This window comes from Gymnoscopelus braueri, assembly GCF_963280865.1.
Source record: "Gymnoscopelus braueri genome assembly, chromosome: 23".
NCBI classification, from domain to species: domain Eukaryota; kingdom Metazoa; phylum Chordata; class Actinopteri; order Myctophiformes; family Myctophidae; genus Gymnoscopelus; species Gymnoscopelus braueri.
Window position 1 is genome coordinate 42,104,943 of NC_137625.1, and position 25,769 is coordinate 42,130,711.

A 25,769-nucleotide genomic window follows, 5' to 3' on the forward strand; every position below is an offset into this window, starting at 1 on the left:
TTGTTCATTATTGATTACAACTATATCGTTGCTGTCGGGTGGAAACCTTGTACGTCCATAACGGTTACTTTTCAGGAAATGGAACAAAGGACCCGTGTTCCAATGGACTCAATGTAGTTCCATGTAATTTAGTCACACTCTCTTGTTAACGCTTTAAGACCTGGACCTGCATCTGTGTCACTTTTTGATTTGAGCTAAAAAAAAGCATTATTTTACACTTTGGCTATTCAAAAATAGCAGATCTACAAGCTCATAGCGCGGCACCGAGTGCCGCGCTACGAGCTTGTAGATCTGCTATTTTTGAAAAATTATGAAAATTGTGTGCAAATCTTTGAATATATACATTTTTAACTCAAATCTTTGCTTCTGGGGGTCCCTGGAACAAAATATCTCACACAATGTTCACTCTGCCAGGACAACCACAACATAACTTGGAATAATAGATGTATCAAGGACTCTAATGACACTTTTAGGGTTATGTATGGTTATTGTACTGATTGCACTCGGAACACTGACACTTTTCTTTCGCATTGCACTGACTGAAATGGACACTTTATTTGATTGGCATTGCACTGATTGTAATACACTTTAAGTAGTTTTGGGGCGGGGATACGGTGAGGACACTGTAACCTTGCGTTGTTGTTTTTCTGCATAGTGCAGGATAGTTGTATTAGCCTGGCATGGCCATCTGCATTTCCGAGGGTCAAATTAAAAGAAATGCCTTGTGATAAACCCGCCCCATATTTGCATACTGGGCTCTGATTGGTCCCTCACAACTTCGGAGGGAGAGAAATCCAATCTCTATTGAGAGGGGCCAGACCTAATCTGCCAAGGGCAATTGTTTGTTACAATGGCAGATTCGTCCGGAACCAGGCTACAGTAGTATAGGTATACACACACTGTTCTGTATTGACGGTGCTTCTTAATGTTTTTCTTGCCTTTGTATTGCTGTATACGACAGTACAAGCCTCACTCTGTACCTCTTAACCCATTAACACCTGGAACGCATCTGTGTCACTTTAGATTTATTTGGCTATTCAAAAATAGCAGATATACAAGCTCATAGCGCGGCACTCGGTGCCGCGCTATGAGCTTGTATATCTGCTATTTTTGAAAAATCTTGAAAAAGAAAACCCAGATTTTTTTCCAAAAACTGTTAGGATTTAGATTCTTTTAAAGAATCGCCTCAGGTCTTAATGGGTTGACTGCTGTAACCCACAACTCGTCGTGAGCTTGTAGATCGGCTATTTTTTCCTGCTTTAGTGTGACACTGTAGTATGACAAGGTTGGGCATTCATTTACAAAAAAACAAAACATAAAAAAGTTGAAATATGGAGATACAAGGTTTCTTCCCGACAGGTGATTTACTATTTGGAACATTTGCCCTACAACAAAAATATTAATATAATAATGTTTGCGACAGTGTCCCTTTAAAAGACATTTGCTTACAAAATAAGTGCATTTCTAAAATGAAGGGATCTCTAGTACAGTATAATGCAGAGTCTTTTTCCCCAAAATGTGTGTGTGTGTGTGTGTGTGTGTGTGTGTGTGTGTGTGTGTGTGTGTGTGTGTGTACGTATGCATGTATATATATGTATATATATATATATATATATATATATATATATATATACACACACACACACACGTATATATTTGGGAATGAAACCTTTTCTATTTTACAAAGTGCACAAATTATTGATACAGTGGTAGTAGTTAGTGGTAGTAGTTAGAAAGAATCAGTCATTGTTATGATACCATCTGATAGCCGCATCCCTAGTGTCTGCTTTATGCACTGTATTCCAGTTAATTTAAAAATGACTAAGAATGAAAAAGACAGTTCCTACTGTATGTCATTGTGTTATTTACAAATAATTACAGTTATCAGAATTAAATTAGTTCCTGACAATATTTCCCACTATGTACGTTTCATTGGACACAAATAATCCCTCTGGGTGGTCCAGGGCAAAGTTCTTCACAGAGACAAATAAAACCAACTTAACCCATTCACTTCGGGAACGCATCTGTGTCATTTCAGATTTCTTTGGCTATTCAAAAATAGCAGAATAGCAGCAAAATGTGTGCAAATCTATGAATAAAATATATATATTATTATATATTATTATATATTATATATTATTATATATATATTATATTATATATATATATATATATATATATAAAAAATTAAGCGAACATTTGTAACTCAAATCTTCCTTGACATGAAAAGGTTTGAGCACCACTGATATATAGCAACAAAAAAAATGAATTAAAAAAAATGATTTAGAAGACATTTGTAGAATCCCCCAGAAGCAATAAGATTTGAGTTCCATATTGCACACATTTTCCAAAAAATAGCACATCAACAAGCTCATAGGGCAGCACTCGGTGCCACACTATGAGCTTGTAGATCAGTTTTTTTAAAGCAATTTTTTTTAATAGCCAAAGAATTCTACAAATGAAACAGATGCACACCCCGGCCTTAATGGGTTAACCTTGCCATCGCAAGAGCATGGAACTCATGTCACATTTCACTCCAAGAGCGGTGCATTCACAAATTCAGCATGGTTATAGAATAGATTAATGAATCAATTTGATTTGAATAATTCGTTTTGGATGCTGAAATTATACTGTAGTTGTTCACCTTCAAAAGTGTCAGGAAGATACTCATCAGAAATACTAATCAGCCACTAGCCAAATCATCTACAATTTGCTGTTGACTGGTGTTCAATGTCCTCCGTGACACGTTCCAGAATTCATAAATGTATGAACTTATTACGGATTAGAATCAGCAATTAATAAAGTCAGTGTTTTGCCCAAGTCAAAACATGGCATTTCAAGTCATTTGCAATCGTGCAATCATTATCTTCAGTTGTGAGTATCATCACATTATTTATGTCCTATTGACATTTTAGTCAAATTTCTAACCAACTTAAACAGTCCTCAGAGGGCAGTACAACCCATGTTGAACATGATTTTGGTACTTTCACTTCAAGCTGCATGGAGAAAGCTTAGTTTCTGACTTAGTAAAGAGAGAACTTAGGTTCCAATAGACTCTGGTCCACCCTATTTGTCCTTTGGCCCCCGTGTCCCCTATAGGGACCTCTTCCTAACACAGCAGCACTAAAACAGGAGCACGATGCCATCATCGTCGTTTGAATTTTTTTGCATCTTTAACCCATTAAGACCGGGAACGCATCTGTGTCATTTTTAGATTTCTTTGGGATATTCAAAAATAGCATAGTGAAGCACAGAGTGCCGCGCTATGAGCTTGTACACTTGCAAAAGAAACATTCTAATCGTGGAAGATTTGTGCAAATCTTTGAAAATATATATATATATTGTTTTTAAATGCGAACATTTTTAACTCAAATCTTTGCTTCTGGGGGTCCCTGGAACAACATATTTTGAGATGGGGGTCCGCGGCCAAATACATAAACTTTTCTTGACATGAAAAAGTTTGAGAACCACTGATATTATAGCAACATATGTTTTTTTTTAAACTGTTAGCAGAAGACATTTGAAGAATCCCCAGAAGCAAAGATTTTAGTTAAAAATGTTGGCCTAAAAAAATATGTATTCCAAGATTTTCCACACATTTCCACAAACATTTTAGATCTATAAGCCCATGACGCGGCACTCGGTGCCGCGCCATGAGCTTGTAGATCTGCAATTTTTTTAATAGCAAAAGAAATCTATAAAACGACGCGGATGCGTTCGCCGGTCTTAATGGCTTAAAATAGCTTCCATTTCCTGTCGGCGCCGAGAAGACTGCAGCGCGAGAACTGAGAGGTTGCGAGTGGGGGGCGGGGCCTTTTGGCGGAGGCGGAGGAGCTAGCTAGCTAGCTTAAGCTAGCTACAGCTTGGAAGAGAAGGGGAGGCCCTCGTACATGTCGGCCTTGAGCTTGGCCCACTCGGCCAGCCGCTGGATGGCGCTCTTCTCCTGGCTCAGCACGCCGGCCGCCTTCCTCAGCTTGGCGTCGTTGCGCTCCAGGTAGCGCTCGCCCTCGCCCTTCAGGTAGGCGAGGCGCTCGGGCCGGCTCTCGTCCAGCGGCACCTCCTCGCTCATGTAGGGGTTGAAGCGGAAGTAGGTGTCGGGGGGCAGCAGGGCGTCCAGCATGGTGTGCACCTCTGGAAGGGGGGTGGGTGGGGGAAGGGGGGGGGGGATGGGGTGGAGGAGATGGGTGGGACATAGGTTGGATTGAAGTTTGTGTATAATATCACTTTTGAAAGCTTTTTTCCCCTCCAGATCATCTATAACAGTTGTTCTCAACCAGTGGTCCGGGGACCACCAGTGGTCCTTCGGGGGGGTGTACCAGGGGGTCCCCAGCAAAATGAGTTAACGTAGCGCCACAATCATTTTAACTACTTAAGTGCCGCGCTATGAGCTTGTAGATCTGCTATTTATTTATTTTTATCTTGAAAATGTGTGCATATCTTAATATATATATATATTTTTTTAAGCAAACATTTTGAACTAAAATCTTTGCTTCTGGGGGGTCCCTGGAACAAAATATTTGAGATGGGGGTCTGCGGCCAAATACATATCATTTTGGGGGTCCTTGACATGAAAAAGTTTGAAATCATAAATAAACCAGGCATCACCTTCGGTGTCGGTAGCACTGCTGATGACGTTGGTGAGCTTGGTCTTCAGGCTGGTGTAGGTGACACTGTTCTTGCCGGCCGTCTCGTGGCGCCCGGTTCCCAGAGACACCACACACTGCACGGGAGTGTTGGGCCACAGGCACTTACACTCATGGATGGCCAACGCCGTGGGGTTGTTGATCAGTAGACCTCCGTCCTAGAGGAGAGGAAATGAGAGGGAGAAGGTAAGGATGTTATTCATTTCTTCATGTACAGGGAACACCTAGCCTGGCTCCAGCCCCTGAAATCGATAGCCTTGCATTCACTCTGTGCCGCACTATGAGCTTGATCTGCTATTTTTGAATAGCCAAAAACATCTTAAAATGACACAGACGCGTTCCCTTCCCGGTCTTAATGGGTTAATGGCTTCATTTGGGTTGGCATTTTACATTCATGATTTACTGTTCGTTTGTGCAGTTCAAATCGGGAGTAGTAATACTTAACATTGTAATCATGGTATCATCAACAGCCTAATATTGTAAATAATAATATGTTTAATATATAAATATTGTGCATGGTGGATGCCACCTGGGCCAAGAATCATGAACTGTCAGTAGACGAATAATCCAGCGCACGCCTGAGGAACCCGATGACTTCTGCCACACTTCAGACAGACCAGACAGATTACTACAACCAGGCTTCATTATGCTTATTTTCAAGTGGAGTGCCTGCTGCGATATGCTGATGTTTCCAACGAGACCATCTGAACTTTTTTCATGACGTATTATTCATTGAGTGCGAGACGGACTGTTTGAATTCCCAGTCAGAGTTCTTGAAAGAATGAATCATTTCCCGAGAAAAAAAAGGTTGTATGTTGAACGATTCCAGGTATAAAACAACCACTGACTTACACAGTGAGAAGGTGAACAGAACGTTGACAGTGAAACATTACAAAGTAAAATCCTATTTGTTCATTTAATTATTGTACAGATGGGAACTAAATAGTGGTGGAAAAAGTACTCAAATGTTTTACTTATCATTAAGTAAAACACAATCTCGGCCATTTTCAAATGGCCGAGATGTATATATAGGGCTGAAGTGGGTAATGTATGTTTTGTAATAAAAATCTACAAAGTAACTAGTAACTAAAGTTTTCATATAATTGCAGTGGAGTAAAAGTACAATATTTGCCTCTGAGATGTAGTGGAGTAAAAGTAAAAGTACAAGTGGAAATATTCCAGTAAAGTAAAAAATACCTCAAAATTGTACTTAGTTACTTTCCCCCACTGGAACTAAATAGGACCCTTATGGATGTGTAACACTGAGGGTGTACAAATGGAACCAAATGGACCCGCAAGGGTCCATTTGGTTCCATTTGTACACCCTCAGTGTTAAATAAACACTGTGCACCTGTCCTACAACATGTGGATATAATCTCCTACCTGGTGGAGGTCTTTCCCCAGCACAAACTCCTGGAAGTAACCCGGGGCGGCAGACGACGCCCGGATGGCCTCCCACATCTTGTGGTTGCAGTCTCCCAGGTAGTGGGACCTCACCCCCGGCAGCAACCTGTAGTTCCTGAACACGTAGGCCTTCAGAGGAAGACCCCTGTTCACTAGGGTGCTCACCGCTGACACCTGGTGGACAGATGCCGTACAGCACATCAGAGTAACACGATAGGCCACGGTTAGTCATGAAGACTAGATTCAAGAATTGATTTGAATTTGATTTGCTCTGTGAGCACGGGAGACAAGACAATGCAATACAAATAGCTACGCCACAGTGCGCAAATATATATAAAAGATTCTCCAACAAAATGCATTAAAAATAAAAAACAAGTTCAGTTAATGTTTTGAACTGATGACGGGGTGTTAACCCATTAAGACCGGGAACGCATCTGTGTCATTTTAAGATTTATTTGGCTATTAAAAAAATAGCAGATATACAAGCTCATAGCGTGGCACAGAGTGCCGCGCTATGAGCTTGTAGATCTGCTGTTTTTGAAAAATCATGACAATTTGTGCAAATCTTTACAAATGTATTCCTAAATGCTTTTCCCCCCTTCTTTTTTTAACTAATGTTGCTATATCAGTGGTTCTCAAACATTTTCAGGTAAAGGACCCCCAAAAAGATATGGTTTTGGCCTGCCAACCCCCATCAAAATATGTTGTTCCAGGGACCCCCGCCAGAAGCAAATATTTGAGTTAAAAATGTTGTTTCAAAATACATATATATATATTCAAAGATTTGCACAAATGTTCACGATTGTTCAAAAATAGCAGATCTACAAGCTCGTAGCGAGGCACTTGGTGCCGCGTTATGAGCTTGTAGATCTCCTATTTTTGAATAGCCCAAAGTATAAACTATAGTTTTGGTTATAGCTCAAAACGAGTTAAGGGTCCTCACTGCCTCAGGATATGTGCCGTTACAGAAACGAGACGTTCTGCTCTACTTTGTAACCGTTGTCCAGAAGAAGTGGGACAAAAAGTGCATTTGCTGGGTGAGAGGGGTCCCTGATTATTTTCAGACCAATCCTTAGAATGTAGTGTTATAAATATCACAGATGCTCGGCAGATCCAGACCAATGATTTTTTATGCTGCCTTCACTACCTTATTCGCCTGAGCAGGAAATGTGAGAACAACTCTATTACAGCTTCAACGTTTTAACAATCGTTGATGGGATTTCTTCACAATATGGCTTACAGTGACACTGCATTTATGACGAGAAGAAAAAGATCACGTCACAAAGTGCTTCTCAGGGACAGAATGAAATCTAATAATAAAAAACCCCTCAAATAACAGTGTTTCCCCTAGGATAAAGTTGTAGCAGTGATGGTGAATATCAATATAATAGATACATCGATGTATCTTTTTCCTTTTGCATTCATAATAAGAAATCCGGTGTCTTTGAGATTTACTGGTGTGTGTTGTAACTTGATTTAACATGCTGAGATGATCAGGTAAGTTAATTGACCCATAAAGAGGTGCTGAGAATATTAACATAATATTATTATTATTTCCATTAACCCATTAAGACCTGGAACGCATCTGTGTCACTTTTAGATTTGAGCTAAAAATGCATTATTTTACACTTTGGCTATTCAAAAATAGCAGATCTACAAGCTCATAGCGCGGCACAGAGTGCCGCGCTATGAGCTTGTAGATCTGCTATTTTTGAAAAATCGAGAAAATGTGTGCAAATTAATATATTTATATTATTTTAAAGCGAACATTTTTAACTCACTGTAACTATCCGCTCTGTCTGTCTGTCTGTCTGTCTGTCTGTCTGTCTGTCTGTCTGTCTGTCTGTCTGTCTGTCTGTCTGTCTGTCTGTCTGTCTGTCTGTCTGTCTGTCTGTCTGTCTGTGCTTTTCTCACAAAATGTGTAACTGTATATGAAGTGTACTGGTAGTGCAAAATTATAGGGGAAACACTGCATATAGGGGAAACACTGAATAATATAAAATAGAGATAAAGACATGAACTGATATATGCATCATATACAGTACATATTTTATGCTGGGACTTACTTTAGGACACATTGGATCCCGGACGCTCTCAACCATGAGCCTCTCACCCATTCTCTCCCTGGGAAAAATACATAGATAAAGTTAAAACTAATTTCATTTCACCACTCCCTTTGGAATTAGGAGAGCCGTTTCTAATATAGGGATGGAAATAATGAGTGAAGGAAGAGTGTAGAAAGAGTTGAATCACACAACTGCACTTTATTAAAAGGCAATAAAACGCACAGCGCTACACTGTCTGATTTATTTTGTTATTTTGTTATGTACAGTATGGGATAAAGTACAATGAGGTAGTCATTATTGAAAAATAAACCAAAATAGAATATTGGATTGGATCAGTGGTGGAAAAGGTACTCAAATGTTTTACTTAAGTAAAAGTATCAATACTGCAACGTGGAAGTACTCTGTTACAAGTAAAAGTCCGGAATTCAAAATTTACTTGAGTAAAAGTACAAAAGTATTGGTATCAAAATGTACTTAAAGTACCAAAAGTAAAAGTATTAATGTTTGAAAACTTTAATAATTAGTGAGCTTGTAGATCGGCTATTTTCAAGATGCCTAGGTATAAAATAGGGCTAAAGTGGTTAATGTATGTGTCATAATGTAATCATTTATATCTACAAAGTAACTAACTAAGGTTTTCAAATAATTGTAGTGGAGTAAAAGTACAATATTTGCCTCTGAGATGTAGTGGAGTAGAAGTAAAAGTACAGTAATTTGGATATACTCCAGTAAAGTAAAAATTCCTCAAAAGATTGTACTTAAGTATAGTACTTGAGTAAATATACTTAGTTACTTTCCACCTCTGGGTTGGATCAATCAAGAAGGAAAGCAAAGAAGGTGGTAAAGAAGGAAGGTAGGAAGGACAGAGGGTCAAAAGGAAGGAAAAACAAAGACAGGTTAGCTAAAAAGGTAGGACGGATGGAGGGAGTCACAGAAAGAAGTAAAGAATGGAGGGAAAGACAACAATAAAAGCAGGACAGGGTTAGACACAGAGTTGGAGGGCAGACTGACTTGAGGAGGTTCTCCCAGATCTCGCTGTTGTAGAAGGCGTGGTTCCAGCCCATCTTCATCGTTCCCACGATGACGTTCTGCTTGAAGACGTCCGAACCCAACTTCAGGTACATCTCCTCACACTCGTCCAGGGGGATCTGGAACACGCCCAGCATGAAGGCCAGGATGGCACCTGAGAGAGACAGACAGACAGACAGACAGACAGACAGACAGACAGAGAGTGTGTAAGCTGTAGCAGACATGATTAAGATGTATTTGGCTATTCAAAAATAGCAGATATACAAGCCATATAGTTATGAGCTTGTAGATCTGCTTTTTTTTTTATATCGTGAAAAATTGGTGCAAATCTTTGAATATATATATATATATATATATATATATATATATTTATATATATATATATATATATATATATATATATATATTGAAGCGAACATTCATTTTTAACTCCGATCTCTTTGGGCATTCTATTCACACTATAACTTTAACACTGGTCTGTGAGGGAGGGAGTCGCAAAGGAAATTAGCTGGACTTACAGTAATTTATTTTTATAATGAGTCATTGAATGAATTAATGGAGGGACTGGAAGGCTTAAAATTCACTTTGGGGATGTCAATTATGAATTATTATGTTGTTTAGTAAATGAATGCCACACAGCAGTGGTGAAAATAGCAGATCTACAAGCTCATAAAGTGGCCCGATGCTACGCTTTGTGAGCTTGTAGATCGGCTATTTTCACTGTTTATAAAATAATAATAATGAAACAATCATGAACAAAAACTTGAACGAATAAAAATCCTGGATCCCTTGCCTGACCAGAGTGGATTCCGTTCTTATGTTGTCTCCAGTCCATATGGAGTCAATCTAAGAGGGCTGCAAAATCAAAAGGCTTCCATACCTGTGCTGACACCACAGATGTAGTCAAACAGCTGGTAGATGGGCTTCCCTGTCAGTTTCTGCAGCTTATCGAGAGCCTGCAGGGCCACCAGTCCTCTGCAAACCAACATCCAAAAACAGGTTAAAGAGCAGTGAGCGTCCACAGTCACCACACCAATGAGAACGTTTTATCGCTATGAGCGCTTTTTATCAAACTCATTTTATTGTGTATAGAGCCAGTGTTGCCAGATTCTGTGAGAGAAACAAGGAACCAGGTCTAGGAAAACCAGCCCAAAAGAAGCGACTATGGGCCACATGAGCACTTTAACATATACATCAGCTATTTGAAAATAGCAGATCTACAAGCTCACAACGCGTCGCGATGCGACGCGTTGTGAGCTTGTAGATCGGCTATTTTCAAATAAAATGTGGCAGGGAAATTATAATAAGCAGATCTGGCAACCCTGTATAGAGCACAGAAGTCCTGACGTCACTCGTTCATCCACTGGTTCGTAAAATTTCTCTAAGGAGAATAACATTGGGTCATCTTAGAATCGTCTCATATAAGAATTGTGGTCCAAAAATAAACAAACTGTCTCTGCAATATTGTCAGGGAGGAGGTTATGTTTCGTTTATGATAGTCAGTCACTCATATTTGAAACAGTCCGTTTCTAGCGAAAATTTAACTAATTCGTCGGAAGTAACATTAACGTTTTCTCACCGTCAGTTGATGCTTCATATCCATAAGAGTCAAACCGCCGGGGTCATTTGTTTATTTTTGGAACACAGTTCTTATTTGACACGATATTAAACACGTCTATGGGAATTCAGAACGGGGGGGGGGGGGACCGCGACCCAGGTAGGATGTGTAAATTACGTCACACTTCGGTGCTCTATTGTGCGGTGTTCAATACAGGCGAGGTGACTAATGTTCGACACACTTTAGATAGCTCTTACTTCTTCATAACACAAATCTCTAAATATATTTAAAAACAGTGAGTTTAGTATAAGGGAACAATACTACTTTCTAGGCACTTTCCCAAATTCAAGATCTGGAAACACGTGGAAACCTCACTATGTCCAAAGCTGTTAATTTTGGGGATTAAAAAAAGAAAAAAGGTATATAGCAGATCTACAAGCTAAAAACAAAAACAATTGCAATCCTGTTGTCTAGAGTTTGAGAGGGAGGTGGGGTTCCACCAAATTCTCCAATAGGTCGTTTTTCATTGGTTGAGGGGATGGACATTGTTGAGCACTTTTGAGTCACTTTTGAGCTTGTAGATCTGCTATTTGTTTTAATACTTTTGTGTGACACTGTAGTAGGATCAAGTAGAGCATTAATCCATTAAGACCGGGAACGCATCACTGTCATTTTAGATTTCTTTGGCTATTCAAAAATAGCAGATCTACAAGCTCATAGCGCGGCACCGAGTGCCGCGCTATAAGCTTGTAGATCTGCTATTTATTTGCCATGCCATGGACGAGAAAGTCAAGTTTGTTTTGTTTTATTGATAAAAAATGATTTTTTAACTCTTTTCCCCCCTCAGAACCAGGAGATAACACGATCCGAAGATGTACTTCCTGGTTAATTTATTTGGGAAATAATCGGTATCTCGGCTCCTGTGTTTTACTATGTATTTTTGGCAAGAGATGCTATTTTTAACACATCGGGTGCCAGAATTTTATAATAACAGATTACGTTCGGTGCCAGAAATCTCACCGTCTGCAACGGTGCGCTGTTTAGAGCGGTGGACTCCATGGCGAGCACACGCACGTAAACAATGCATGCGTGCACGGCAATGGATGGTCCTGGCTAAAGCCTGGAACGACAACATGTCTCATGCGAGTCACCATTGCGGAGCGATCGCGCATCGAGAATGACTCGTTTTGCCCACTGTAAAAAGTTAAGGAGATACAGAGGTTTTTAGCAAGGAGATAGAATGGAAGCGGATGGGAGCCAGATTTTTTGGCACGGTGATCCATTTGTCCCTTACTTCTTAGAGTGTTCATGGGTGAATTCCCCCTTGTGGAAAAAAACCCCAAAAAAAAAAAAAAAAAAAAAAAGACTGATGACTCGTAATTTTACGGTTTCGGCACCAAAGCGCTACTCTTTGAAAACACGTAATTTTACGGCTTTGGCACCCGATGTGTTAACAGCGGATAACAAGCGAACGGGAGGTCGCGATGACGTTTTCTTTTTTTGCGGAAGCACAGTGAAACCCTCCGTGATTAGCAACCATCAGGGGATTGATCATACTGGAGATAATTATTCTGTGACTACTTAAAAGGGTAAGAAAATCGCTGGCAGTCTGGGCCTTATTTAGTAGTATATAATCAGTATATATATTTAGTAGTATATACGCAGTTAAAGGGTTTACGGGTTAATTTACTGAAAAAAAACATGAAAAGTTAAAATATAGAGATAGGAGGTTTCGATATGAAGCATTGGGAGTTTTTACCGTGTTCCTCCTCCGTCTATAGCCAGCACCCGTATCCCCCTGCCTTTGACAGGGTCGTTGTAGCCCACCAGGGACAGGGCTTCTCTGACGGCGGCCTGGAGCGGAGGGTCCCTGGCCTGCCTGAGACGCAGGAGGCAGGGCAGCACGTTCTCCTGGAGGTTAGGCATGGACAATGTGACGGGTAGGAGAACAGGCAACAAAAGGAAGGATCATTTTCACAAATGTGCTCAGAAGGGTCTGTAAACAAGCAAATCGTCGCCGTCCAACCCCCGTTACTCTTCAGGAAATTAAAGAATAAAGATAAACTGTGTTGCAATGGATGTAGTTATTATATAGTTATTATCTAGTCACAAGCTCTTGTTAACCCATTAAGACCTGAGGCCATTTTTTTCAACAGTTTTTTGAAAAAAATATATAAATTAAAAGTATACAAAATAAAACATATCTCAATATTGTGTTCCAGGGACCCCCAGTAGCAAAGATTTGAGTTATAAATGTTTAAGATTTGCACACATTTTCACGATTTTTCAAAATTTTGGGCACGTGGGCGAAAATGTCCCCCCCAAAAATAAAATAAAAAAGTCAGATCTGCAAGCTTGTTGTAGGTCAAGCTATTTTCCCTACTTGTGTGCAACACTTTCATATGACAAAGTATAAAATAGGACATTGATTTAGGAAAAAAACATTAAAAAAAATGATGAAATACAGGAGATAAAAGGTTTCAGCCTGACAGCGACAAAATGTAAGATTATCCAAAGTGAGTTATCTGAGACAAGTGGCCGACAGCTATACTCTTACACAATGGTAGAAGAGGTACAAAGTCAAACAGCCATAAATGATAGTCTTGACGTTTGAAGTACAGTTGAGATCAACTTATACTGCATAACACCACAGCGTTGCTTGCACGAATAGAACAGATCTTCGAGCTAACGTGTCGCATCTTGAAGATCAGTTCTTGGTAAGCAACGCCGGGCAACTGGCGGCCCGGGGGCCACATGCGGCCCCTCACCTTCACTTATTCCGGCCCGCAGGTTTCTATTGGAATACTGATATACTGATTTCAGCTGTTACAATTCCAAACATGAAATCATGACCCGTCTATATTAATAGTTTAATGACTTTTTTTTATGTCCAATGTATTTGTATTTAAGTTCTTAAATTTAACTTACTGTATGTATAACCAAATGCATTTGAAATTAAATAAAAATGTAACTCTTCAGGATTCCAATTCCAAAATACCCCAAAAGAATCTGGGAAAGTAGCAAAAAAAGTCAAAGTAAAAAAAACTATGCTTGCTAATTTTGTGTGACATACTAGAATGACGAAGTACGGCATTAATTTACGAAAAAAAGTTAAAATACGTAGATAAGACGTGTCTGCAATGTGGCCCTGAGTGTGGAAACATAGTGGCCCTCTCCATCATCAAAGTTGCCCACCCCTGCAGCTAGTAGGCGCATTGGTGAGAACAGAACACAGACACACACTAACCTTGATGGCGACTCCTCGAGTCTCTGGGAACTCCAGCAGATGGTAGCCGAGTTCCTCCACTCTGCTGGTGAGGAGCTTGAGGTCATTGACTCTCTGCAGGCCCTTCACCAGCGCTCTGGTCCTGTTGTCTACACTCACTCTGGCGATGATCTGGATGAGGAACATGCCAGATACAAGGAGTGATACAAGGGGCGACGCATTGTGAGCTTGTAGATCTGCTATTTTCAAAATATTCAAAATATTTTGTACCAGGAACCTCCAGAAGCAAAGATTTGAGTTTTGAGTTTTCACAATTTGTCAAAAATAGCAGAACTACAAGCTCGCAACGCGGCACTAAGTGACGCGCTGTGAGCTTGTAGATCTGCTATTCTTGAATAGCCAAAGTATAAAATAATGGTTAAAGTGGTTAAAATATAAAATTACACAGATGCTTTCGCGGTTTTAATGGGTTAAAGTAAAACACAACTACCGTATGGACATTTCTCAGCCTTTAGCCTATTGGTGAGTCTTTTGAACATCTGGCCTCTATACCTTCTCTCTTTGGGACAGCAGCAGTTTCTTGGCCTTGTCCTCCGCCTTGTCCTCCTCGCTCTCCGTCTTCTTCTCCACAGCCTTGGCCGACGCAGATTCTTCCAAGGCAGGCAACGGAGGTTTGTCCTTCTCGGCGACCGCGCCGCTCTTCGGCTCCCCCCTGAACTTGGCGACAAAGGCTTGGACGCTGGGCCGAGGGTCGGAGAGGTAGTGCGAGAAGCCTTTCTTCGGGGAGGTAACGGGCACGGGGACAGTCGCACCTATAAATATAGAACATTAGTATGATATGTATTTTATTTAACCCATTAAGTCCTGAGGCGATTCTTAAAAATGTTTTCTAAATCCTAACCGTTTTTTTTTTTTTTTTTTTAATCGGAAAAATATTTTTTCAAGATTTAAAAAAATTGCAGATCTACAAGCTCATAGCGCTATGCCAATACCATACCAATTTTATCCAATCAGGATGGAGAACTCAGACAGGATACAGATTAAACAAGTGAAATTGGAAGTGATGACACAAAGAAATGAGCAGACACAATGTGAACTGGAACACTACAAAAGTTAAGCCGATAAATGGGTACTCTCTCCTGATTGGCTGAAATGTTGTCACCTACTGTACCTGAAAATGTATTTTCTGTTTATCAAAGAGCTGCAGAGACATGGAGACCCCTGTTACTGAACAAACACTCTATAGCAATGATTACTATCACAATATAGCACTTTATCCTTTTAACAAAAAACGTTTAGTTTTTAAGCAAAAAATATCACTTACCCTACCTTTAAGTATATATATTATATGCCATATTATTTTACTATTACATGGAATATACTTGACTGATATTATATATCGTCGCCTTGCTAAACTAATGGCCTGTCATTTTTTTAAGTTTTTCAGAAAAAATAAAAAACTGATCCAAAACAAAACTATATGATATTTCTTAATCATTTCACCCAAAATGTTTATAACAAAGTATGACTATTTAAATAGAAATAATACTGTCTGTCAGTTATGTAACGTAAGAGATTTAAATAGATTTAAATAGGCCATTTTTTTTGAATGGCCTATATCAGTAAATAATTTGGCCTAAGTCACAAAACCATGTGACTTAGGCCAAAAAAAAGGCCTATTTTGGCCTAAGTCACACTAGGGAGTTAGGCCATTATACTAAAAGGGGAGTGAACAGCATGATCCTTTTCAATTAGGAGATGGGCGATTTTACCAGAGGTGGCCAGTGTCATGAGGAGCTGACTTAGGCAAAAATATCAGCCATTAGTTTAGCAAGGTGACGATATTAGAAAACCAGAAGGTTTGTTTCTGTTACTTGTTTTCTTTTTTTTTCTGTTCTAAAAATCCAAGTGATTTGTTGTTGTTTTATATATATGTTTGTGTTGTTTTTTTGTCTTTGTGTGTTTGTTTTGTTTAGTTTTTCTCGTTTGCTTGTGTGTTGTATTAGTTTGTTGTTGTCTTTGTTATTTTTTGTTGTTGTTTGTTTTGTTGTATAGTTTCTTACATAGTTCTTGATAGTTATTCAAAGGTTAAAAGGGTAGACACAATAAACTAAGGCTTCAGCCTACACCTTTTTGGGTCTATGTTTTCGATGATGACAACAAATGAAGGCTTTGTATTGATATGCTTTTAATGACCAAAATATACACTACTACTACTACCTGCACTCTCGGTGACGGGTGAATCCGGAGAAGGCATCGGCGTGGGAGGAGGGCTGGTGTTTTCAGGGGTAGTAGGAGGGGGAGCGAGAGCAGGAGAGGTAGTAGTGGCGATTTCCACAGACTTGGCCTCCGCAACGGGCACCAACACGGGGACGTGCTCTCTGGTAGCGGGAGGGCCTCGTTTAAGGACAGGCTCATCGGCGGCGGGGCTTTTCTCTGCGCTGCACTGCTGCAACCTGTAGTCGCCGTCATCCCCTCGGGCTGTCACGGTTACACATTTAAATCGACGATTAATTGTCACGCAAATAATTGCGATTAACGATTTAATTGTGTGTTTGACATGGGACGTTGGAACATAATGAATACAAAATACATTTCTGTTTGCCTTCTAGGGCTTTGAAATCAAAAATTGCACAGGCCAGATATGACAAATAACTTAAGTATACAAAGAAACATATTCAAGATATTTAAGATATATTAAGATTTATCTTCTAACTGCTCATTTATGGAATATGTAAAAAAAGAAAAAGAAATTATGTGATCATGTAAACCATAATTGAAAAAAAGAAAAAAAGAAATAAATGTTTAATATTTTTTTACATTTGAAAATAGCAGAAATACAGTAGCTATAGCTAACTTCGTGACACGTTGTAAGCTTGCAGATCAGCTATTTCTGCAATTTTTTATATTTGAAAATGTGTGAAAAAAATTCAACATGGAGATGATTATGATGATTATGCAGAAAGAATCTGACGATTATGTAATAATTGTGACAGGCCTACCATCCCCCTGTGTCTGTGGGCCGACGTTGAAGTGACTGTTAACGTGCTGGGCCAGCGCGTTGTAGGTCTCGTCCATGTTGGCGGACAGAGCTGCCGGGTGGAACAGCTGCAGAGTCTGTTTCGCCACGGTGGAAGAGGTGCTCGCGGCGGACGCGCTCGCCGCCGACGCCAAGCTAGGTTTGGGCTTCCTGGCGACAACGAAAGGCCTCTCTGTGACCTGCAGCAGTGGTGGAAAAAAATACTCAGTTACAAATGAAGGTCCGGAATTCTAAATTTACTTGAGTACAAAAGTAATGGTATCATAATGTACTTGAAGTACCAAAAGTAGAAAGTACTCATTATGCAGAATGTCCCATTTCACAAGTTTTCAAGTGTATAAAAATCTTTTGAAAATAGCTCACAATGCGTCGCGATGCGACGCATTGTGAGCTTGTAGATCGGCTACTTTCAAATGGCCGAAATGTATATAGGGCTGAAGTGGTTAATGTATGTTTTGTAATAATAATCAAAATCTAGATAACTAAAGTAGCTAAAGTTTTCAAACAATTGTACTGGAGTAAAAGTACAATATTTGCCTCCGAGATGAAGTGGAGTAGAAGTAAAAGTATTGGAAATACTCAAGTAAAGTACAAATACCTCAAAATTGTACTTAAGTACAGTACTTGAGTAAATGTACTCAGTCACTTTCCACCACTGACCTGCGGTGACGGCTGCTCTGACTCTTCTTCTATCGCTCCCTTCTGCTCTTCTTCTTCTGGAGGTTTCATGGCGGTTTCACTGGCAGCGGTGGCGGCCAATGTCGTGGTCAGAGCCGTTTCGCTCGCGGCTACAGGCTCTGCTTTGACCGCCGGAAGTTCCGGAACCTTTTTTACACAGCTGGCACCTGCCACGGCACCACCACCGGGCTTGAGGCGGCTCGAGATCTTGGCGATGAGGCCCGCACTGCCGACCGCCTTAGTGAAGCTGTCGAGCGTGGTCCAGATCCGAGACATGCGTTGGCTGCCTCACATGGAACACCAGTATGCAGGTTAAAGAGTGTTGTGTCAGCGTGGTTGTGGCCTTTAGAGTCTAGGCTTGTGGTGGTTGTGTGAGGTAATGTGCCATTCTGAGTCTGACACCATGCACCCTGCCATGGGATATAGTAGGGGTTCCAATCCAATGGGCTGTTTCCACTTCGTGGGTCGTGGGTGACAGCTTATTAGATCTGCAACTGAAAATGCATGAAAAAAAGTATTAATCTCAGGGAGGAATAATGGCAGGAGGTAGTGACAGATAGAATATTGACAGCAGGATTCTTGCAGGCAAAAATCACCACAATGGGACGCAAACAATTGAGGTCAGATTGGGCTGCCAAAAATGTTGCCCAAATATGGAGATGATTGACGTCATAGACGTGGCATCATAGACGTTTAATCAATTATTAAAAAACAAGACCAGGAGACCTGGTTCTGCCAGACCCAAAATGAAGTCCTAGTATGTAACACACCTACAAACCACTTTATAACATTAACGGTTCATGATGTCATGAATAGTTCGTGACGAAAGGGGACGTCACAAACTTTTTTTTGGCTGGGGCCGGAGGACAAATGACCCCTGCCCATGTATGGACGAAACAGATACAAAGCCTCATGTAAGCCCGACCCCTTGGGTCTGGCAAAAACTATCAATTATACAATAACTATAATTCATTTACAATTAATAATCTATCCCTATTTTGGGCATGTCATTATGGGTGAAAAGTTTTTAATAATTTCTAAAATAGTACAAATAGCGGGCCTACAAGCTCACAATGTGTCGCGATGGGACATCTTATTAGCCTGATTATCAGCCTGAAGCTGCGTGGAGCTTCAGTCTGACATTGGCTGCAGTGTCCGCGATTACCAGGGGGAGGGGATTCAAATTTCCCTAAACCAATCACAAGAGATCCACGGAGCCGCCTACATCTGACGTCATCGCACAGCTTGTTTTAGCAGATATTCGCTGATTGGCTTGTCGTTAGACCACTCCCACCTCCGACTCTGATTTGACAGGTTTTTCTTCGACCGTGAAAAGCCATAGTCTCACATTATGACACCAGACCAAGAGGAGCGGTCCACTCAGAGAGTTGGCGGGGTCTATGGTCTGGAACCAGGCTAACATCTTATGCCACTAATATCCAAAGCAATCTCAGACAATAACAGCCTCACTGTCATATCACAGAATAGAATGTTGATATATTGCCCAGCCCAGCCCTAGTTCCGGCAGTACATAGCTGAGTGGTTAGAGGTCATCTGAGAAACAGAAGGTCAACGGCTCATACCCCGATCCCCCGTCTATGTGCTGAAGTGTCCCTGAGCAAGACACTTAACCCCTTAACTGCTCCTGGAGCGCCGGCTGTATTAACCCTCTGGCGTCTGGCATTTTGTTTGAGCCCATTCAATCCGGGTACGCATCTGTCTCATTTTAAGATTTCCTTGGCTATTCAAAAATAGCAGATATACAAGCTCAAAGAGCAGTACTCTCGGTGCCGCGCTATGAGCTTGTAGATCTGCTATTTTTGAAAAAAAGAAATCGTGAAAATCTGTGCAAATCTTTTTATATACGGTATATACATTTTTAACACAAATCTTTGCTTCTGGTGGTCCCTGGAACAAAATATTTTTAGATGGATTTTTTTTATTAATTTGTTTAACTGTTAGTATTTATAAGACATTTGTAGAATACCCAGAAGCAAAGATTTGAGTTTTAAAAAACACTCATAGTGCAGCACCAATTGCCGCGCTACGAGCTTGTAGATATGCTATTTTTGAATAGCCCAAAGTATAAAATAATGGTTATAGCTAAAAATCTAAAATGACACATACTGTATATGCGTTCCCGGCTTGAATGGATTAAAATACAAAATGACTATGCCGTTTCTGCACCGGTGCCATATGACACTCATAGCGAGCGTTCACTGTCTGATACTAATACTTGGGATGGGATGGGTTAAATACTGAGGAAAATGTAAATGTATGTGCAAATTGGCCTGTACAGAGACAAAAGCAGTTTTATATTATTATTAATATCATTAAAGTATTAAATTCAAGATTCACCAAAATGCTTCCAAAAAGGTCTACATTCTGTGATTGATTTTGTTACCTCCAATTCAATATTTTATCCGTGGGCCGAACAAACTACCTAAAACGGTAGACTACAAATTTTGAGAGCAGGTCGTCAAGAGGAAGTGTTGTGTATTGTTTGAGAGGTTGCCAGTGGCTACCATCGTCAAGAGGAAGTGTCGTGTATTGTTTGAGAGGTTGCCAGTGGCTACCATCGTCAAGAGGAAGTGGTGTATTGTTTGAGAAGTTGCCAGTGGCAACCTCTCAAACAATACACAACACTTCCTCTTGACGACCTGCTCTCAAAATTACACTTTTAAAACTTGAACTATCTCGACACCCATCTGTATCAACACAGCAGGCCACGAAAAGAAGATAAAAGTCAGTTTTTATTATAATATATATATATATATATATATATATATATATATATATATATATATATACACCCTCAAAATTATTTGAATCAGATGAAGTCAATGGAAGAAGAAGATCGACCTCCGTCGAACCTGAGTTCGGGAGCAGAGGAGCTGGTGAGCGCCGTGCTGGTGCGAGCGCAACGCCATGTCGTCACCGAAACCGAACAGAATGCCCCGGAAAATAACGACGAGGTGACAAAAAAAATAAATTACTATTATAAGCGACTTTGGGCTCGTTTTCTCCTGTAAAGTTGCTTGTAAATATTGGTGGTTGCGGTTACTTTGGGCTTGGTTTTAAGTGTAGTGGTTTTATTTTATTTTATCATTGATTTAACAGTCGTCAAACATTTGCCGCAGACCCCCATCAGAATTTCTTTCCCCAAATATATTCCAAATGTTATTTCACTTTTTCTTTTCAAGATCTTTTTGAAAATAGCAGATATACAAGCTCACAACGCGTCGCAAATGCGACGCGTTGTGAGCTTGTAGATCTGCTATTTTCAAATAGCCAATGTACTGTATGTATAGGTTTAAAGTGCTCATGTAGCCTAGTCGCTTCTTTTGGACTTGTTTTCATATACCTGGCTGCTTATTTCTCTCACAAAATCTGGCAACAGTGCCCAGAAAACGAGGATACGGTGACAAAAAACATCGAAACCGAACCGATCTCCGCCCCAGAAAGCGACGAGGAGGAGGAGGAGGTGACAAAGAACATCGCCTGGGCCGCCTGCGGCGACTTCACCGTCGACCTGGGCAAGAGGCAGATCGAGGAGTACGTCCGGACCTGCTGGGAGGAGGTGGGAGGGGGTCCGGACAGGAGGGGCGGCTGGCTGTCCAGCCTCGACTTCCTCCGGACCACCGAGGAGCCGGATCGGCACCGCAGCCTGCACCACTACCGGCTCCGCTGGAGCGTGCCGACGAGCCGGACGCCCGTCCCCGAGGCGAGCGCCTGCGTCCACTTCGTCGTGGAGGTAAACCCACCGGATACGGGATAGGTGGCCACTTGGGCACATCTGGGCACCTAGATGTAAAATTGGCTATTTTGTCCCCAAAAATGTTATAAAATGTAATGTTTGAAAAATGGTCTTAAAGGGTAAGACCACTTTGGTAGAGGTTTGGGTTGTGTAGTTACCTTGCCATGATGTAACTCCAAAGGTGGGCAAGAAATAAAAAATAATTGCTCCATTGATTAGGAATTGATAATTCAAAATATGCTCCTCAATGACTTACATTGTACGGTAAAACTGCTCTCAAAGTCACTCTTTTAGCACAAAAACGAACGCAAACAAAGTTGATTCAGACAATATAGAGCATCACCAAACCCAGTACTATTTTTTTTTTAAATAAAAATGTCAACTTCCTGTTGATTTTGCCATTTTTAATAAGTAGAAAACCTGGACTGGATCGGCGGATCCGGATCCAGATCTTCAAATAGTAAAATCAACAGGAAGTTGACATTTTTATTAAAAAAACAAACACTACTGGGTTTGGTGATATTCTATATTGTCTGAATCAGCTTTGTTTGTGTTCATTTATGTGCTAAAAGAGTGACTTTGAGAGCTGTTTGACCGTACAATGTAAGTCAATGAGGAGCATATTTTGAATTATCAATTTCTAATCAATGGAGCAATTATTTTTGATTTCTTGCCCACCTTTGGAGTTACATCATGGCAAGGTAACTACACAACCCAAACCTCTACTAAAGTGGTCTTACCCTTTAAGTAATGTAAAGCGTTGGGACCCCCAGGGGTCCTTGGGGGGGGGTCCCAGGTTTTGTAGCAATTGTAGAAATATTAGAACTTAATTGACGAATGTTTAAGCATTTTCTAATCATGTATACTTTACTTAAGAACATTTTTCAAATATGAATATATATATTTTTACATTTTGAACAAAATAGCCAATTTTAAATCGAGGTGCCCAGATTCACTGCCAACAACCCCCCCCCCCTTTCTACTCTGTATAGTGTTTTATATTTGTTGATGCTATTGCAGTTTGGTGTTATTCTTTTTTATGCTATGTTGATGAATTGAATACATACATTTTATTTTGTTGTCCTTTTAGCAAATGTCTGTGACTGTAGTACCTCGTGCTGTTTACATCATTTCTGTCTAATAAAGTAATCAATCGACCCAAAGGTCTCCCGGCAGGCCAGAGCCCGGGATGTGCCCGTGGAGGTGCGCTTCGTGGTGGAATCGAACCGGCTGGTGCACACGGTCACGGCGGGGCCGAGGAGGAGGAGCCGGTTCAGAGAGAAGTGGCTGCGGGACGTGATCGAGAGCAAGGCTCTGGTGCGAGCCGCCCTGGACTTCTGATCGGTCAGAAAAGAAGAAGAATACAATAGAATAGTCCCCATTCCTTTGGGGTGTCTTTGTTTGTCACATTATGTATATTTATGCACACAGGTGAAATTCTTCCTCTGCTTTTTACCCCTCCTATAACAACTAGGAGCAGTGGGCAGCCTTCTCCCTCCATTGGCGACTGGGGAGCAATTAGGGGTTAAGAGTCTTGCTCAGGGACACACATCGACACATTGCTGGCCTGGAATCGTACCTGGGACAACCATGGCCTCTGGCTCCCCAGGCGGGCTCACTAACCACTCAGCTATGGCCGCTACTGATCAGTCAGAAAAGAACAGATCTAAAGTCAGTTATTATTATTTTTTATCTATATCTATATCTATATCTATATCTATATCTATATATAGACAGACAGACAGACACACACACTCAAAATGATTTGAATCAGAAGACGTCAATGGGAGAAGAAGATCGCCCTCCGTCGAACCAGAGTTCGGGGGCAGAGGAGCTGGTGAGCGCGGTGCTGGAGCGAGCACAACGCCATGTCGTCACCGAAACCGAACAGAATGCCACGGAAAATAACGACGAGGTGTCAAAAAATAATTATTATAAGCAACTTTGGCCTTGTTTTTTCCTGTAAAGTTGCTTGTAAATATTGGTGGTTGCGGTTACTTTGGGCTTGGCTTTAAGTGTAGTTGTTTTATTTTATTTTATTATTGATTTAACAGTCCTCAAACATTTGCCGCAGACCCCCATCAGAATTATATATTCCAAATGTTATTCCACTTTTTCTTTTCAAGATCTTTTTGAAAATAGCAGATCTACAAGCTCCATTGGCAACCGGGGAGAAATTAGGGGTTAAGAGTCTTGCTCAGGGACACACATCAACACCTGGCCTGGAATCGTACTTGGGACAGCCAGGGCCTCTGGCTCCCCAGGCGGGCTCACTAACCACTCAGCTATGGCCGCTAGCCTACTGATCGGTCAGAAAAGAACAGATCTACAAGCTACAGATTGGTCAGAAAAGAACAGATCTACAAGCTACTGTCGGTCAGAAAATGACAGATCTACAAGCTACTGATCGGTCAGAAAAGGACAGATCTACAAGCTACTGATCAGTCAGAAAATAACAGATCTACAAGCTACTGATCGGTCAGAAAATTACAGATCTACAAGCTATTGATCGGTCAGAAAATGACAGATCTACAAGCTACTGATCGGTCAGAAAAGGACAGATCTACAAGCTACTGATCGGTCAGAAAAGGACAGATCTGTAGTTCTTATCTGTCAGAAAAGAACAGATCTGTAGTTCTTATGTCAGAAAAGAACAGATCTGTAGTTCTTATCTGTCAGAAAAGGACAGATCTGTAGTTCTTATCTGTCAGAAAAGGATAGATCTGTAGTTTTTATCTGTCAGAAAAGAACAGATCTGTTGTTCTTATCTGTCAGAAATGAACAGATCTGTAGTTCTTATCTGTCAGAAAAGGACAGATCTGGACTTCTGATCTGTCAGAAAAGAACAGACCTACAAGCTATCAACGCGTCGATAGCTTGTAGATCTGTTACTTTCCGACACCGTGGTACAGGCAGGGTGAATAATAATGGTAGCCAAGCTGACCCGTTCGTTCACAAACGGACTGGTAACCATGGTAACCACTAACGCAACAATACTGTATCATCATATTTAACCATTCAACGCAATTAACTAAATAAAGGATGCTGTCATCTTACCGTTAATGAAGTGTTCTTTATTGATCTGTTTCATTCAGGGAGACGTTGCTGTTCTACCAGACATGATAACAGGAAATATAGAGGAAGTGACATCATTTAGCTTCCTTGGTCCCGAAGCAGGGTACTTAAAAAGAAGGTACAGACATCTACGTCATTTTTAGCGGCTGTGGGAGACAAATTGGTGCAGTCGTGGATTACATTGGAGTCAATGAGAGAGCCATGGTGGAAGTCCGGGGACCCTCGGAGTTCCCTAACGGGATTCCAAATTTGGTTCCATTTGTTACACTCTCAGTTATGTGGGTCCTTGAAATTAAAAAAAGGTTTGAGAACCACTGCTTTTAGTTGAAGTCAGGTTGCTGTTGTTGCCATTCTTTGCACGAAGACTTTGCTGCCATCTAGAGGATATTAGAGGGACATGCATAATCAGTGAAGATATCTTTTTTTCACATAAACCACATCCAGACAATAAGGCACATAAAACAATGCTTTGAAGCCTGTTCTGCCTTCTGTCTAAGCCAATAAGCTTGATTTGAATGTAACTGCATTTTATTCAACAATTCCTTGTTTCTTATTTTCCTATAGGCTGCATTGTAACAGTTTGGCCTGCCTTTACATTTTGAAGAGACGCTTGCCAAATAAAAAGAACTAATGAGAATGGTGCACTTAAGTGCTGATTGATACACCTATACAATAACTATTTTTTTTAAATTAAGTGTTTAGTCTGATATCAAAGTTTAAGCTCAGATGATTATAAAGACAATATTTAGCTCAAAATCAGTAGATGTATGAATCTCTATTTCAGCTTAATAATCACAACAATCAACAATATTAACTTGTGGAAAAGTTGTTATTCAATTGCAGGTGATATTGTAGCCAGAGTTCACAGCATCACTCAAGGGGAAGTTTCACAATTTAACCAAATAGATTTTTGTGAAGTGACGTAGGCCTACCTCTGCAATGAGTGTGACTGTCTACCTGTCAATCAATGGCGTTCTGTCTGTCAATCTGTAAACTATTGAAATATTAAAATCCACTGGAAAACATGAACACTTTTGACATTTAGTAAAAAATGACTAAATTGAATCTGCATGCATTCAACCACTTGTTGCCTATAGTAAACTAGTAACTAGTAAACTAGTAATGAGTATAGTAACTAGTAAAGAGCTGTTTCTAACCAACATTTTTCCCATGGCCCAGAGGGATGTGTGGAGGTCATACACATACTGTATATGCCGGCATAGACATAAAAACATAGACCAGTGGTTCTCAAACTGGGGTCCGGGGACCCCCAGGGGTCCTCGAGGAGTTACC

The 25,769-nt window shown here is 40.6% G+C and overlaps 1 protein-coding gene across 2 annotated transcripts; it reads right to left on the reverse strand.

Annotated features, from left to right (window-relative positions):
• Positions 1 to 3,758: 3,758 nt before the first annotated feature.
• LOC308079363 (calcium-independent phospholipase A2-gamma-like) lies at positions 3,759 to 24,528 on the reverse strand. Of its 2 annotated transcripts, none has more exons than XM_080420816.1 (13): positions 24,459 to 24,528; positions 17,627 to 18,138; positions 16,929 to 17,145; positions 16,147 to 16,407; positions 14,479 to 14,738; positions 13,948 to 14,097; positions 12,460 to 12,611; positions 10,023 to 10,117; positions 9,125 to 9,296; positions 8,114 to 8,171; positions 6,027 to 6,221; positions 4,606 to 4,801; positions 3,759 to 4,131 (listed from the first exon to the last, which is right to left on the reverse strand). In XM_080420816.1, exons 2-13 carry the CDS (start codon positions 17,918 to 17,920, stop codon positions 3,857 to 3,859), a joined length of 2,325 nt encoding a protein of 774 aa, XP_080276942.1. In that variant the 5' UTR covers positions 17,921 to 18,138; positions 24,459 to 24,528; the 3' UTR covers positions 3,759 to 3,856. The 2 variants fall into 2 exon arrangements, with proteins under 2 accessions (XP_080276942.1, XP_080276941.1); XM_080420815.1 differs by having other exon boundaries at positions 16,144 to 16,407.
• Positions 24,529 to 25,769: the final 1,241 nt, after the last annotated feature.